This window comes from Pestalotiopsis fici, assembly GCF_000516985.1.
Source record: "Pestalotiopsis fici W106-1 unplaced genomic scaffold PFICI_Scf_12, whole genome shotgun sequence".
In the NCBI taxonomy this organism is placed as follows: domain Eukaryota; kingdom Fungi; phylum Ascomycota; class Sordariomycetes; order Amphisphaeriales; family Sporocadaceae; genus Pestalotiopsis; species Pestalotiopsis fici.
The window spans coordinates 758,348-773,717 of record NW_006917102.1 but is presented as its reverse complement, the minus strand read 5'-3'; the positions used below and the strand labels follow the sequence as shown (position 1 = coordinate 773,717).

Genomic DNA, 15,370 nt, shown 5'->3' with positions numbered 1-15,370 from the left:
GAAAAGAAAAAGAAAAAAGAAGAAAAAGAGAAAAAAGAGAAAAAAGAGAAAGGAAAGAAAAGAGTAATAATAATAAAATTAATTAATAACGTCAGTAAGGCTAAAATCGGGGTTTTCCAACAGTTTGCCCTCTGGTGCTCCGTATTAGCAGAGTCTTTGCACTTGATCTGAATTAATCGGGAGGCTCTGTACGCTGGCCGGTTTTTAGTGCTGGCCGGGGAGTCGGGTGTAAGTGGAGTTGCACTATGATCTGTGAGGCTTGACGAAATCGATAACAATTGCGCCTTGGGACGGGCTCATGGCGCCATTTTACGATACAACCAGGCTTAACTTGGGTTTGCTGTCGTATAATTGGCTCTCCTCGTAACCATGAAGCTACGGAACTACGGAACCACGACTGCGCCTCCCGGGGGCCCCCTTGGTTATAGTAGCTCTTTTCACGCTTGACGATTTCGGATCGGTGCCGTTTCGGCGCAAATCGTCCCCACTGTCAAATTTGTCATACCAGGTACCTATCGGCTGCTCACTCTGGGTCATGCCGGAGGAAAAGCTGTACCATAGAGTTCATGTTTGTAGTCTACTCATCCAATCCCTCTATCCTATTGAAACGTGCCCGAGCCATGCACTGAAAGTAAGCTGCACACAACACATTCGATTTCGCTTTGTGGGTCTATAATGCCGCTATCAAATCTCAAGCGCCGCGTGGCTGTCATAGGAGCCGGCCCACGCTGGTGCAATCACCACAGATGCCTTGGTGAAGGAACAGTGCTTTGATACAATCCGAGTCTTTGAAAGGCAAGATGTAGCAGGCGGTACATGGTACGTGATGTGAATGGTTGCTTATGAGCACTCGACTTACACTGCTCCAAGGGTCCTGTCATCCAACCCGGCTCCGAGGATTCCCAATCTTCGGGATCTGTTGGAGCAACATGCAGATGAGCCAGTCACAATTCCATCTCAATTTCCTTGTGAAACTCCAAGGATTGATGATGCTTCGCCTCGGTACACGGATACAGGAGCCCACGAAAATTTACATAGCAACCTTCCACCTAACATCATGTCCTTTACGCAAGAACCCATACCCACCACTGTTTCCGAACGTGCTCGCGCACAATGGGGTCTAGATGCACCATTCAGACACAGAGAGGTGATGCGCCAGTGGGTAGAAGGTATTTTCACTCGTGGCGATCATACCGGCCTCGTCAGCTATGGCACTGCGGTGGAGCTGGCAGAATATGTGGATAGCGAATGGGTTCTGACGCTGAGAAAGGCATGTATGGATAAATCGACAGACTACTGGTGGCAGGAGAGATTCGATGCAGTCGTCGTGGCTACGGGTCACTATTATCTGCCATATATTCCCAAGATTCCAGGAATGCTCGAGTACGATGAAAGGTTTCCTGGAAGGATCCAGCACAGCAAGCACTTTCGCAGCGTCGAAGACTTTCGTGACAAGGTAAATCGATGTGTCGAACGTGGAAATATGTCAACCGCTAAACTTTAATTCAAGAAAGTGGTAGTGGTAGGGGGCTCGGTTTCTGCCTTTGACGCTCTCCACGATATCCGAAAAGTATCAAAGCTACCCATAATATCAGCTCTGCGTAATCCATCCGGGGCATTTGGGATAGCACCATTTCTGCACCCGCACATTGACAATCGATCACAGATCGAATCCTTTGAGCCCGAGTTGGGACGAATCAACTTTACTGATGGTTCATCAGCGGACGACGTGGATGTGGTCCTGTTTGCCACAGGGTACGACTTTAGCTTTCCATTTTTGCCAGGCATCAAATCTGTGAACAACAGGATTCCCGGACTCTATCAGCACGTTTTTAAGAGCGACAACCCTAGCCTGGCATTTGTTGGAATGGTAAGTTTCGAAGCTTTTGCTCATCGTCGGACACCTTTTACTGATTGATGAGAAACAAGGTCACAGGAGGCTTTGGTATCAGGATATTTGAATGGCAAGCGGTCGCAGTCGCCCGTTTCTTTGCCGGACGAGCCGATCTCCCACCGCAAGACTGGATGGAGGAGTGGGATGCGTACAGGGTCGCCACACGCGGCGACGGCGGTGCTTTCTGGACTCTCATGCCCGACTTTGAGGAGTACTTTGAGACGTATAGAGCCATTGCGGGAAATCCTGCACGTGGGACTCGGGGGCGCGTATTGCCCAGGTATGACCCAGCTTGGGCTGCGACGTTTTGGGAATTCGTCAAAGCACGGATTGAGCACTGGGAAAATGATGCCAAAATAGCGGGTAGCAATCAAAAAAAATGGAACGAGAGACTGAGTATGGTCTTACATTTCAGATGTGAGATTGAGGCTTGTCTATTCGATTTGACTTTCTTTCTTGCTTTCAATACATGCGAAACTCATGATCGGGTTTCCAAACTTCCTCATCCATAGGTACCTAGACAATTCCACTTCTATCTTGCGCCGTCAACCAGAGCTTTGAGACAGACTATATAGGCATACATGACTCAGCGCATTCCATATGGTGGATGCTTGTATGCATAGTTGGAAACTGGCGCTGGCCGACCTTAGAGGCAGTTGAGCAATATCTATTAGTTGAACAGCAGGGGGTCGCAGGGGGTCGGATGACGTGATCCGACGGGGTGCAATAAGTCAATCGGGAATAAAACATGAACCATCCTTCCATCTATGTACAACCAATGTTTGACAATCTAACAAAGGCGCATTCCGGGTCAAAAGCTCATTCGGTAAAACCCATTTTTATTCTCATCCAATTCCGCAATGACGTCGGCACGCCCCGTCATTGAATATTATTTCTCTTTCATTTCATTATGGTCCTATGTGGGCAGCCGGCGACTTCACGAGCTGGCCCGTCAGCATAATGCCAAGATCATTTACAAGCCGATAGACATTCTACACATCTTCTCCATCTCGGGCGGCCTCCCCGTCAAGAAGCGTTCTGTCCAGCGGCAGGCCTATCGCCTGTTGGAGATGGAGCGCTGGCGCAGGATACGCGACATACCCATTGTCTCGCACCCCAAATTCTACCCAGCTGACCCCTCGATCGCGCACAGGGTGCTGCTGGCGGCCATTGAGGAGTCGGGCCACGATAACCCCGCCGTGCAGACATTTGCTCATCGCGGCCTACAGACTGTCTGGGCGGATGAAGGAAATATTGCGGACCCGGAGACCATTGTCTCGGTTGCGGACTCTTCGGGGCTTGATGGTCGTCGCCTGCTGGAATCGGCCAAGTCGCAATCCAGGTTTGCGGAAGAGGAACAAGCGTTAACCCGGGAAGCGGTACAGAAGAGATCCTTTGGCGCTCCCTTCTACTCGTACAGGAATGAGCCATTTTGGGGCCAAGATAGGCTGGAGATGTTGGACGATGTCATCAGAAGCGGTCGAGACGCGATCACTCTACCTGAGAATTTGGATCGATGATACTTTGCGAGTAATGGAAGAGAAGCCCTCAGTCCACGGATCATGGAACAGAAATCACATGTAAAAGATTGTTTCCTTGAGTAATTACTCTAATAAGCGTACACAAAATTGACGTTTTCACGATCAGTCATGTCAAGCTTTCCTTGGTCATTCATCGCCACGGAATGACCTTCTGGTGTACTGGTCTTGGCCTGTGCAGACGCACGGCTCTTGTTCAACCATAGTACAATCCCCCAGTATGCAATTCCGCAGCAGGCCATGATGATATAGCAAACGAGCATGGCGAATATGCCAAGTTTATAAGTAGGTGACTGATCAGACCGGAAGAACTGTGGACCCACGATATTGCCAACGGCGTAGGCCACCGCCATGGAAGAGCTTACAAACGCCTTCTTGGTCTTTCCGCTGGTATTGGCAGTGGCTAGCGCAAGGGCCATGACCCAGGAAACATTGTAGAAGCCCATGAGATAGACGCCTGCAAGAGCGGTGCCACGTTGTGTAGTGTGGTCGACCAGGTGGATCATCAATGCGCCAGCCAAGGCAGGCAAGCATGAGAAGACCCAAATCAAGCAGCGAATGTTGGGGAGATATAGGACCAGGATGGACAGTGTGGATTGCGCAATGAAAGCGACTGCTGCCTGAGGTGTGGCCAGAAGCGTGGTGCGCTGCGCCGAAAATCCAAAACCAGAGATGACCAGCGGATTAAAGTTTGTCACACCGGCATTGGTAATGGACTGAGCAATGGCGAAAATGACGAGGGTCCAATACTCTGGCGATAAGAGGGCTTCCAAGCATTGAGCAAAGGAGAAATTGGTAGATTCGGAAACTTGCTGGTTTTCCTTGAGACGCACCTCGGCCTGAACCTTTTCGGTGGCGTTGAGGAACCAAGCTCGGGCTGGCTTGTCGGGTAGGAGAAAGGTTGAGAGTGTACCAATGACAACGGTAATGGACCCATATATCAGGAACATGATCTTCCAAGACTCCAAAGGAGCGTCGCGGGTAGCGATGCCGTATGCGCATATTCCACCAAAAATTCCGGCAAACGTATTGTACCAAAATGCCGTTCGCAGCGGCTGCTCGCTCCGCTTATACCACGCGGCCGAGAGGTTCATGAAGCAAGGAAGGATTGATGCCTCGAATACTCCCAGGAAGAACCTCACTGTTGCCAAGCCTCCAAAGTTATGGCACGCCGCCATGCACATGAGACATACTCCCCAGCCTGCTGTTGAGATGCCGACCAGCTGGCCAACACGCATGCGTGTCACAAGAAAAGCAGAGAGCGGGAGCGCCGACAGGTAGCCAAAGTAGAAAATCGAGCCGAGCCAAGAGTATTGCTGTCCGACGAGATTGGTATCTGTTCGCAGGCCGAGGATAGCTGAGTAGGCCAGGGAATTCTTATCGAGGAACTCCAATGTTGCAATGGCCACAAGTTGCACGAGTATGACAGCGTCCGTCTTGAGTAACATTCTCCTATCCATCTTTTGGCTCGTGACAAGGTCAACCTCGTTCAGGCTGGCTTCACCACCTGCCTTGGGGGAGTTCGTCTCGGTGCGATCCAGTCGTTCCATCGTGTCCCTATTGAATATTGCTGGTGCAAAGGCTGAGGCGTACGACAAAACAGCCCTACAGACAAACTGAAGAAGACTGGCTTTCCCATTGTGGCTCCCGGGCTTATTTCAAGACAATCATTTTCAACGAAATGGGTGCCAGGAACAGAGGGCGGATTGGCGAGCCGCTTGATAGGAAACGGGACGGAAGCCCATCCGTCGCTGGCGTTACTCGTCACGTCATCTCAAATGCTTCCAGATCAAGTATAGACGATGTCGTGCTTGGCGCTAAGTGGCCCAAAGTCGCTGTTTTGTTCAGGGTATTCGCCCACTAGTTCAAGTGCCCATCCCTGTGCCTCGTGGTTTGATAGTGCCCCGACTGTTCAGTCAATATTTGAGTGCAGATGATTGTTTTCCAAGCCTTGCGGCGTGAAGGAGCTTGTTCCTGATCAGGACCAGTGATATTGATGGACTTTGGCAATCGCGCCTCCGGAGCCTCTCGAGTAGTGAGAATTTGGAAGATGACACGGTGAGAAGATCATATAGAATCCAGTCGACACTTGTGGGATTCTGCCCAATATAATAAGCGTTCGCATGTTTCCACTTCAACTTTGGCTAAACCAAGCAGTAAAGCCTTTGAAGAGAGAGAATGATAAAAAGCAAGAGAAAAATTGAGTTCTTATTTTTATTTTTATTTTTCTTGCGCTTATTCTATTGATCCCCATGTCGGGTCTCGTGAAAAACAAAATAGAGCTGATCCTGGCGAATACACAAATGCTAAACAGTACCTAGGTGCATTGCATGCGTTGTAGCGCCTACCATAGTAGAAGAAAGGCGCTAGAGACCGCTGAACTGGCATCGCTGCAGTGGGATCACACGTGACTTTACAGGGGGCTGCTAGCAAGTAGCATCCCTCCGGAGCTTCATGAAATCCATCTCAAATGTAGGAGCTTAGACGTCCACGCAGATTCCAACACGTCGAGCTCTGCGCAGTCTTTGCGCTCGGCTCATATACCATGCAGCAATCCCCAGAGTCTCCTGCAAGCCAGAGAAGGGTTTCAAACGCGTAAGTCCATCGTTGTAGTCGCTGGTTGGCGGCATGTGGTTGACTGGCACTCAGGGCCGCTGCTTAAAACCTCAACTAAACGCAAACATAGGTGCAATTATTGTCGAAAGCGCAAGATAAGATGCTCAGGCAAGCAGCCATGTGGAAACTGTCACAAGCGCAAGATTGCTTGCCACTTTGATGATGATCGCAAGATTGCGGTCTCGGTACGATATTTACAGCAGTTGGAGCAGCAAGCAGGAGATAAAGGTACATACCTAGTACATCACGTCCTGCAATCCACCGGGTTCTGTCGCTGGCTGTCTTCTACGGCACGTCTGTATGAATTTTACTTTACAGAATGGCGATTGATTAATATAGCAGTAGATTCGCAAACAGGTCCAGAGAATGGCCAATCAGCAAGGCAGTCCCGCCTGCGGCCGTCTCCAACTCCGGGTTCGTCGCCCAGTCGCTCCAGCGCAGATGTTTCATCGAATCCATTGGTTTCTGCAACTTCTTCATATGTCAGAGATGGAAGCGGGAGATTCCGTAAGTCCTCATGTTTGGCGGATGTGTGTTCATTCGCTGACCAACTTGTGAAAGGTTTCATGGGTCCATCATCATCAGCGTCTTACAGCACGCGTGTCTTCTCCTTGCTGAGGCATCACTTCCCTGACGTCTGCACTGTGGATTCGCCTGTCAATACTGAAAACAGCACCTATAAGCTTACATGGCCAATCATTGCTACAGACCATTTACCTGATCTTGGGGATCTGCCTTCGCTCGACTACTCCCTCTACCTTGTGAATACCGTCAAGTTTCATGCATGTCAACTACTCCGTCTATTTGACGAGGACGATTTTGTCAAGAACCTGCACGAGTTTCACCAACTTGGTCTATCCAAGGCTCGATCATCGAGACTGTGGTTCGCTCAATATCTACTCTTGGTGGCTTTGAGTAAAGGCTTCATCTCCACACTCAGAATTCCTGGCACGCCACCAGGCTCAGTTTACTTTCAAAAAGCCATGTCCATTATGCCAGACTACGTGAGCCTGACGCGAGAACCGCTTCTCGCCATCGAAGTTCTTTGCATGGTTGCAGTGTACCTGATGTCTGTCGACATGCAAAATGCTGCATATGGCTATGTAATGACTCGATCCTGCTAAGTCAGAGCATGAACTTTCTAACGTTTTCTAACAGATCCATCAAGCGCTAAGCCTTTCCATCATTGAAGATCTTCATCGAGATATGCCTCCTACCGTCATGGACCAAGAATCTGCTCAGCGATGCCGCAACGTATGGTGGACAGTATACGTTCTTGACCGACAACTTTCGTCCATGATAGGTGCTCCATGCTCGATCCAAGATGTAGAAATAACCAGCCGCCTACCCTCAGAAATCGACGGGTCTCAGCGCTGTGTCATCTTTAGCATCAATGTGCAGCTCTCCAAGATGACTGCACAGGTAATCAATTGTAAGAGACTTCCAAAGCGACTTCCCGCTCCCACAGAATTTGACACCTCTGATCTGACTTGCATCCCGTAGCTGTTTATAGTGTCAAAGCAGAGTACCTCAAAATGGTGCAGGTCGTACTGCGGAATATGGCTAGTATTGCGCAAGAGATCAAGGGCGTCGTTGAGGCAAATCGTTGGGGGACTTTATCATCCGTCTCTGGCGTTGCCAATCGTCTCATATTGCTTTACCACCATGTATGACTGTTCACTAGTAGGCCCCCTGGGAAACTCAGCTCCCGGCTAATGAACATAGTGCGTGGTTCTCGCCATTCGCCCCTTGGTGCTTCAACTATTGAGTTGGTATTTGACGCGGTCAGCCGCGGCAGCAGATACTCAAAAGCAGTTCTCCGGTCCAATTAAAAAGATGCTCGAAACGTGTATTCAATCGGCCTCGCATATAATATGCACCCTGACTACTCTTCACGAACATCATCTGCTAGGTGCTTTCTGCTCCCATTAGCCGTGTCAACTTCAGATTACTGATGTTCCGTGATGGTTTAGGCAGTTTCTTCTTCTTTGACCTTGAACACGCTTTCTCAGCTGCATTTGTTCTCACAATTGCGGCCGTCATCATTCCTTCAATGATCCCAGACTTGGACCATGAGGCGGCTATTCACACAATCTTTGAATATCTGATTCGCAGAGGGAGCATTCCTGCTCAGTTGCGAAAACACGAGCTAGATCACCTGAAGAGCCTCCTTTCGCCGCTGTCGGCCGAAAATGCTACAACGCCAGGAGCCGACCGAGGTAACGCCTCGGCCGTTATTGACCAGACGCTCGATGCCGAAACTAGCATGTCTGATGCAGAGGTTGGGCTATCTGCGACCAACATGCTATCGATCGCAGAGCAGCTGGATGCCAGTGAAACTGTGACAGGAATTGAGTTTCTATCACCGACATATTGGCCATGGTCCACAGCCGATGAGACCAGTATTTTCCCGGCGAATTGACCACGTCTCACCCAAGCCGATGTGGGACGAGGTATCAATTGAAAAGCTCAAAAGGCCTGGGTTGGCCTTGCAGAACCATGGGCTGCTCATGGCCCGAGTCATTTGAAGAGGCGCATTCACGCATCAATCACAGGGGTGGCGTTAGCAGCCTAGAGCCCCATGTCAATCAACGAGAACCCATTCCTGCCAATTACATCTTCGTCCTCGCTCACAAAGGCATGATACCCAGAATAGTGCGCACTACCCTCAACCTTGACACGAACAAATGAAATGGGCTCTTTTCCATCATCTTTGGCTGGCAGATGTCCTTTATCGATAATAGTCCCTGCGAATGACCCAAGACCTCCATGATGTCGCGACAAGAGGGATTGGTATCGCCACCTTTCTCCAGTATTGCGATGACCTTGAGCGTGTGCCAGGGCTACACGCGCCGCTACAGCCCCTCCTGTTGGGGATCGATCAATCTGTTGATTGGCAAAGAAGCAGAGTCCCGTCTCTTCACCTACAGAATTTTGCGCGTCATCAGAGGACGCGCCAATTCTCTCAACCAACATGATTGAGTACAAGAACCCCAGCTCTGTCGCGTCAGGGTGTTGAAAATATTTTCGGAGTTCAGGCCGCGAGTTTGCTGCAGCCTTGAGCATGGTCGTTGCGAATCCCATTTGCGACTTGTTGGGCTCCGCGAGGCCGGCGGGGAAGCCCAGTTCTTCGGGTGTAATCAAACAATAAAAGGCGCCGCCATAACTAAAGTCGGCAGTAACGCTCGTACGTTGGCCCAGCTGAGGCCAGCGAAATTCGGGGCTAATTTCAATGGTGATATTCAACCCCGTTGCAAACGACTTGACCGATGTGAATGATACGAGCCTTGTTGTGTCGGCTCGCTGACCCTCTCCCAGTGATGGTACCTGGATCTCCACCATGCCACACGGAGCATGTAGGCGGACGAGCGTTGTCTTGGTCTCGGCATCATATCTGAGGCTCCTTTCTGATGGCAAGATTTCGGTATTGAACTGGTTGTCCACGATGAAGCGCCCCAAGGCAATAGTTGCGTGGCCACACATGGTGCTGAAACCTTCATTGTGCATAAAGAGCACGCCCATGTCGGCCTCGCCAGACTGAGTGAGTTCGGTATCGCGACACAAGATGGCGCCGTACATATCGTCGTGGCCTCGAGGCTCCAGCATGATTCTCCGACGGAGATGGCTATATTCCTTTTGCGCCTGCGCTCGCTGCTCCAGCAATGTGCCCGTCAGCTTGGGGAACCCATTATAGATGATGCGGGTTGGCTCGCCGCTCGTGTGCATCTCGACGCAGTGGATCAGCGGGAGGCCAGGCGGTAACATGGCTGAGGGATCCATGTTGCAATTGGTCTAGCCAAAGAAGAGTAGACTCGAGTAAATAACCTCAAAGCACTTGCGCTCTCAGACTCATTTGTAATCGTGACTTTGAACGCTGTTGGTTGAAGAGCCCGGCGGACTGTTGCGTCTTAAATGAATAGCGGGCACTTGTGAGGGCGGGACGCTCTCCCGTCGCTATTGATAGCGCCTACGATAACATCCGCATCTCGCCAAGGGGTCAAGGAGCACGCCATTAATGAACCTGCTAGCCTATATAGCCCCCGGTATATTTGAATAGACTTTCTTTCTCTTTTTCTTATTCTATTATTGATTTCTTTTGAAACATATATGGGGCGGAAACTGTACAAGATATGACGAGATGCCTTCTTGGTCCATGAGACATTTGCCCTGGAAACTCGGAAGAGACGCTAGCTCCTTCGCCCGTCGATTCCAGGCACCGACATAATCAAGGGCAACAATGGATTGGGATGGAGCTGAGCAATCGACAACACAAGACATTGCCTGATTGACTATCATTATCGTATAGAATGTTTTCGCGCCATATCACAGTCTGAAATATATCGCAACAAATACCCGCAGAGGCCGTGATTCGCAACATGTCAGTGTCTCCGACGCCCGGCCGGGCGGAGACGTCCCAGAATTCCAGCCAAGAACAGCACAGCGTCGCAGATCCAAAGGTCTACCTGGACGACCCGCGCTTCTCCCAGTCGTTCACGATACCACCCGGACCCAATCGCAGTGAGCCTCTGACAGTCACATACAGCGATTTTGGTTATCGCAATCCGGATCAACCCGAAAGAGAACATGTTCTTCTATTCTGCGGTCCGTTGATGTGCACGTAGGCGCTGACAATTATCTTGTTATTTCTGTGGTGACGCTTATCCATATACCAGCCGTTTTCTCCATGCTGCCAAAGACAAACTCGCAAAAAAATACCATGTTCGCATCATCCACCCCGACCGGCCAGGAATTGGCGGCACGACCAAGGCGGACTCCCAATACCGCCTCGAGACCTGGTTAGAAATCGTGCCGGCGCTTCTGCGCCATCTTGACATTGCGCACGTCTCCATCGCCTGTCACAGCGCCGGCACCCTCTACGCCCTGCACACACTGCTGCACCTGCGCCATCTGCTCCATCCAGAACGTCCCTATGTCGCCTTTTGCGCGCCCTGGATCCTCCCCAGCCACTCGGGCGTCCAGACCATGAAGATGACCACGGCGCTACCTGCCGCCGTCATGAGGCAATTTGACGGCCTTGCCAGATTCGTCCACTCCACCGTGGGACCCGTTGTCGGGTTCAGCGGAAACCTCTTCCAGAGCGTCTCCTCATCGGCGGGGTCCGCAAAGCACCCGCCCGTGCCCGGTGCCGACGCCGACATGGTCGAGTACGAGGACGCCTTGATGCCGCGCATCATTGACCGCGCGTACGCCGAGAGCGTGCAGGGCATGAGTCAGGAGATCCCGCTCCTGTTCAAAAAGTGTGGCGCGGGGCCGCGTCCAGATGCTGACGCTTGGGGTCCTTGGGGAGACTTGGACAAGTACGTCCCAATGTTGGCGGCCGGAGACATGGATGCCGGGTCTGCCTCGTCGTCCAACCAGCAAGGTAGTGTCAAACTGGAGGTGGATGCCTTCTTTTCCGAGCAGGATCACATGATTGGAACTTCTAGTGGTCCCGAGTGGTTCAGGCAATGCTGGAATTCCGAGGGCCGGGGCGACAAAATCGAATTCCATAGCCACGTCGTTGATAGGGCTGAGCACGATAACATACTTGATTTGAGATTTGGTGTAGCTGAGAGAATATTCCAAAATATCTCTGACATCAATCAGGTAGGAGAAAATCGATAGAAAATCGATAGAAAATCATCACCATGGCCATAACCGTCCATTTCCCACTAATAAACTTCCAGGTGATGGGTAGTACTGAGAGATGTACTGTTCTTGATTCAATAGTCGTGCCGCCGTTAACTCAGCATCAATCACAACGTTGACCTTGACATGAGGTATTCCTGCCTTGGCAAGGCGATCCGTCATTTCGGCCTTGTATCGCCCATGTTGATTTTGTGCAAATATGCAGTCGCTAGGTTGCGGCGGGAATACGTCATTGGAATCGGAGGAACAGGTGCACTGCTCATAATGTATGTGATGGCAACGCGAAAGAGACTTCTCAAAGTTGTAGATCAAGCCGTACTCATCAGCAAGGTCCCGACCACGCCACCGGCAAATGTCACATTGGATTATCAACAGGACTTCCTGGAGAGATGTCATTTTGCTCAGAGTGCGGATATCGGCCTCGCACCACTGAGGTCCAAGGTCGAACATAGGCCAACTGCACCCTCTTCTTATGGGAATGCCCAATCTCCGAATCTTGGTGGTCAAGTGATTGCTTTCGAAGCATGACGACTCCTGACTGTTGCTGTCCCGGTTCTGAAGACATGCCAGCTTTCCAGAGCTCTCTTCTCCGGATCCCAAGATGAAGATGTCTTCTTTCATCGTTACCCAAGCATACCCGGGTCCCGCCTCGTTGACGATGCCGTCGCCATGCACTGAGGGGCGATATGTGGTAACCCTTCCCATGAATACTTCAAACTCTATAACTTCATACCCCATCGCCGCCATCTCTGGTGGACGAGTTCTATCCACTTTTCCGGGGATGAGGATCTGCTCCATCTGGAGATCCAAGTGACCCCTGTGCTCGGAGCTCTGGGAGTAGGTATGGTGTGCTGGCGAAAAGCTCTTGGTCTCGCAATCAAAAGCACCGTAGAACGTCAGTCCCTTCCCACCCGTCGCGTAAAGGTAATGTCTGACTGGAGAACGATCAATATCCCAAATCTTGAATTGAATTTCCATTGGGAGCTTAGAGAATTTGTGGAACTCGCGAGGCGGATGCCACCAGGTGACTTTTTGTGATACGACCATGGAGCTGGATTCAGTACTTTCCGCTTCCATCCTTCCGTGATTGGCTTGTATTTTCGATGGATGAACATCCCACCAGCAATATGTCAACGCAAATAATTCTTGCTGACACCTGATGGAATTGACCTGATCCGGATAAACCATGTTGACGCTTTCCTCGTACCACGTTTCTTGATGAACGATAGGTGTTGTGATGATAGATGTTGTGATGATAGATGCTGTAATGATAGATGTTGTAATGATAGATGTTGTAATGATAGATGTTGTAATGATAGATGTTGTAACGATAGATGCTGTAATGATAGATGTTGTAATGATAGATGTTGTTAATGATAGATGTTGTAATGATAGATGTTGTAGTAGATCAAGGTGATCTGAAAGTCGACTCTCTCCAAATTTGGTCAATGGGTGGGCATATATGTGATTGCAGTTTGGTGTGAGGCGTAGATACTAGGCACACAAAGATGATGATGTAGTAGTAAACAGGATGAAAGACGTCCAGCCAGAGGTTGATGGGGGAGCACCTATTTATATGCACAGAACTGGACTAGAAGACCTTCAGTCACCTGGGCGCAGCTCCGGTCAAATGAGCTGATTTTACAACCTTGCCGGACTCATTCTTCGCCACTCAGTATTCACTGCATCTCATAAAGCGGCCTTTCACTACCTTATTCTCCACAAGGTTGAGGATAAACATTATCCGATAGGTACCACAGACCGAGAGGCACTCTTTGGAATGACCGAGGAATTGGAACGGGGGAATAAGATTCCAAGAAACAAGAACAGTAAATTTATTGGTGCTTGGGAGAAGAAGAATTTCCTGTGTTGCCCTGAAAGCTCTAATCTTTATTCATCCTTGGCTGTCAGTCGTACCTTCCAGCATCTGTGTAGGGCTTCACCGATGGACTGCTACTCTACAGCCGTTTGCACTTTTGCAAGTCAGTTTTAGTTGACCTTTCCATGGCCGCTCATCTCTACTCCCTAGCTTTTCAATGGCCTGTGAAAGCCGAGCAAGCACATACGACGCCTCGATGATAGCCTTTGATTGCCCTAGGCAGCGTCGGTTGCCACCGCCGAAAGCTGCATACTCCCACTGCGTCGGGCTAATGGTAGCCCAGCGCTCGGGCCGAAACGCTTCCACGTCCTGGCCAAACACGTCAGGGTCACGATGAAGAGCGTAATAAGACATGACGACCAGCGAGTCTTTTGGTATAAACAAGGGACTGGCATGTTTAGGGCCCCCTCCTGTTGGAAGTGTGGTATCACGCAAGGCAATACGGCCCATGAGCGCAAATACAGGATATAGACGCAAGGCTGGGGAGAAAGAATTTAGCGGTGGGAGCAGATACGTCGGCTAGTGAGGGATTCACTTACTCTCGCAAAGTATATTTCCCAAAATTGAACACCGAAGCAGGTTTTGAGCGGTCAGGTAACTCTGGGGCTTATTGATAAACTCGGCCCGAAGCTCGGTCCAATGCTTCGGGTGGCGAGCCAGGAGGAAAAGAGCATTGGTGAGAAGTTCGGATGTTGTGTCTTGTGCCGCCATCATAGCCTATATAACCTAACTTCAGATAAATGTCCGGTCATCAGTCTGCGAGGCTAAACTCTGTATCAAAGATCTGCTCTTCAGCGACTCGGGTTTGGCGAGTGCCTGATCTATGTAATGGTCCAAGAAACCATGTGCGCGGGCGCAAGTCTTGTAAAAGGCGTCCTTTGGAACCAGAGCCCAAAATGGTCCGAGGAAACTTCGAAACATGCTGTAGGTGAGAGCTTTGTGAAAGTCTTGAACAAATTCACCTGCTGTCAGAGGAGCGCTCGTCCCCTGGTCTGACGGATGTACACCTAGGACAAAATGCAACGCAGAATGGAGAAACTATGATACACCGTTAGCAAGTGGCTATACTAGGCTTGTTGACCGCCTACCATGACATAAAGAAGCGGCTGCAGATCGACGGTCGACCCGTTTCTAGGCAGATTCTTGATCATACTGCTGACTTCTTGTTCAAGGACATCAATATCCTTCAGGTTGTTGAAATCAAATGATGGCTTGAGCAGTTTCCGCGAGCGGCTCCATACTTCCCCATCAGTCGTGATAAAACCCTCTCCGCAAAAGTACTTCATGGCAGGGAGTCTTATGGGCTCGACGCCAAAGTCTCTTGACGTGTTGATAGCTCTGATATTCTCTGCGGCAATATTACAGACTGCGGGCAACGTGACCCATGCACGAGACTGGAAGGTGTTGCCATATTGTGTATGAATATTGGGAAGCGACGGAACATCCATAAACATTTTCATTTGCAGATCAAGTGCCGCAAACGGTTCTTTTGATCGGTATGTCACCGCGGGTTCGCAGCCACGGCTTCGAATGGCAGCTGCTGTTTGGCGTTGGCGCCGACATAAGTAAAATACTGCGAAGCCCAAGATGGAAAGGAGCGATGTTGCAACGAATTTCATCGTTTGAAGAAGTTTACGGAGCACCAGAGGCCAAACTGTTGAAAATCCCCGATTTTGACCTTATACGCTCACCCCACCATGGCTATAACAAGAAAATTATAATAAATTATAATATTAAAAAAGATTTAAAAAAAGATTTAAAAAAATGAAAAATAAAAAAAATAAATTTACTTTT

The 15,370-nt window shown here is 49.9% G+C and overlaps 9 protein-coding genes across 9 annotated transcripts; 4 read left to right on the top strand and 5 right to left on the bottom strand.

Annotated features, from left to right (window-relative positions):
- Positions 1-1,057: 1,057 nt before the first annotated feature.
- On the top strand, positions 1,058-2,228 carry PFICI_13995 (uncharacterized protein; the record flags this gene model as incomplete). The annotated part of the gene is made up of 4 exons (XM_007842576.1): positions 1,058-1,456; positions 1,511-1,870; positions 1,930-2,117; positions 2,186-2,228. 4 exons carry the CDS (start codon positions 1,058-1,060, stop codon positions 2,226-2,228), a joined length of 990 nt encoding a protein of 329 aa, XP_007840767.1.
- A 526-nt stretch (positions 2,229-2,754) lies between these two features.
- Positions 2,755-3,414, top strand: PFICI_13994 (uncharacterized protein; the record flags this gene model as incomplete). Its single annotated transcript, XM_007842575.1, has 1 exon — positions 2,755-3,414. One exon carries the CDS (start codon positions 2,755-2,757, stop codon positions 3,412-3,414), a length of 660 nt encoding a protein of 219 aa, XP_007840766.1.
- An 89-nt stretch (positions 3,415-3,503) lies between these two features.
- PFICI_13993 (uncharacterized protein) lies at positions 3,504-4,982 on the bottom strand (the record flags this gene model as incomplete). The annotated part of the gene is made up of 1 exon (XM_007842574.1): positions 3,504-4,982. One exon carries the CDS (start codon positions 4,980-4,982, stop codon positions 3,504-3,506), a length of 1,479 nt encoding a protein of 492 aa, XP_007840765.1.
- A 995-nt stretch (positions 4,983-5,977) lies between these two features.
- PFICI_13992 (uncharacterized protein) lies at positions 5,978-8,470 on the top strand (the record flags this gene model as incomplete). The annotated part of the gene is made up of 8 exons (XM_007842573.1): positions 5,978-6,027; positions 6,119-6,276; positions 6,394-6,555; positions 6,610-7,151; positions 7,207-7,480; positions 7,552-7,715; positions 7,774-7,960; positions 8,022-8,470. 8 exons carry the CDS (start codon positions 5,978-5,980, stop codon positions 8,468-8,470), a joined length of 1,986 nt encoding a protein of 661 aa, XP_007840764.1.
- Positions 8,471-8,619: 149 nt separating this feature from the next.
- Positions 8,620-9,828, bottom strand: PFICI_13991 (uncharacterized protein; the record flags this gene model as incomplete). The annotated part of the gene is made up of 1 exon (XM_007842572.1): positions 8,620-9,828. The coding sequence occupies one exon, from the start codon at positions 9,826-9,828 to the stop codon at positions 8,620-8,622; it is 1,209 nt and encodes a 402-aa protein (XP_007840763.1).
- A 596-nt stretch (positions 9,829-10,424) lies between these two features.
- On the top strand, positions 10,425-11,673 carry PFICI_13990 (uncharacterized protein; the record flags this gene model as incomplete). Its single annotated transcript, XM_007842571.1, has 2 exons — positions 10,425-10,666; positions 10,722-11,673. The coding sequence occupies 2 exons, from the start codon at positions 10,425-10,427 to the stop codon at positions 11,671-11,673; spliced, it is 1,194 nt and encodes a 397-aa protein (XP_007840762.1).
- An 18-nt stretch (positions 11,674-11,691) lies between these two features.
- On the bottom strand, positions 11,692-12,885 carry PFICI_13989 (uncharacterized protein; the record flags this gene model as incomplete). Its single annotated transcript, XM_007842570.1, has 1 exon — positions 11,692-12,885. The coding sequence occupies one exon, from the start codon at positions 12,883-12,885 to the stop codon at positions 11,692-11,694; it is 1,194 nt and encodes a 397-aa protein (XP_007840761.1).
- A 765-nt stretch (positions 12,886-13,650) lies between these two features.
- PFICI_13988 (uncharacterized protein) lies at positions 13,651-13,930 on the bottom strand (the record flags this gene model as incomplete). The annotated part of the gene is made up of 2 exons (XM_007842569.1): positions 13,651-13,670; positions 13,720-13,930. The coding sequence occupies 2 exons, from the start codon at positions 13,928-13,930 to the stop codon at positions 13,651-13,653; spliced, it is 231 nt and encodes a 76-aa protein (XP_007840760.1).
- Positions 13,931-14,308: 378 nt separating this feature from the next.
- PFICI_13987 (uncharacterized protein) lies at positions 14,309-15,030 on the bottom strand (the record flags this gene model as incomplete). Its single annotated transcript, XM_007842568.1, has 2 exons — positions 14,309-14,614; positions 14,665-15,030. 2 exons carry the CDS (start codon positions 15,028-15,030, stop codon positions 14,309-14,311), a joined length of 672 nt encoding a protein of 223 aa, XP_007840759.1.
- Positions 15,031-15,370: the final 340 nt, after the last annotated feature.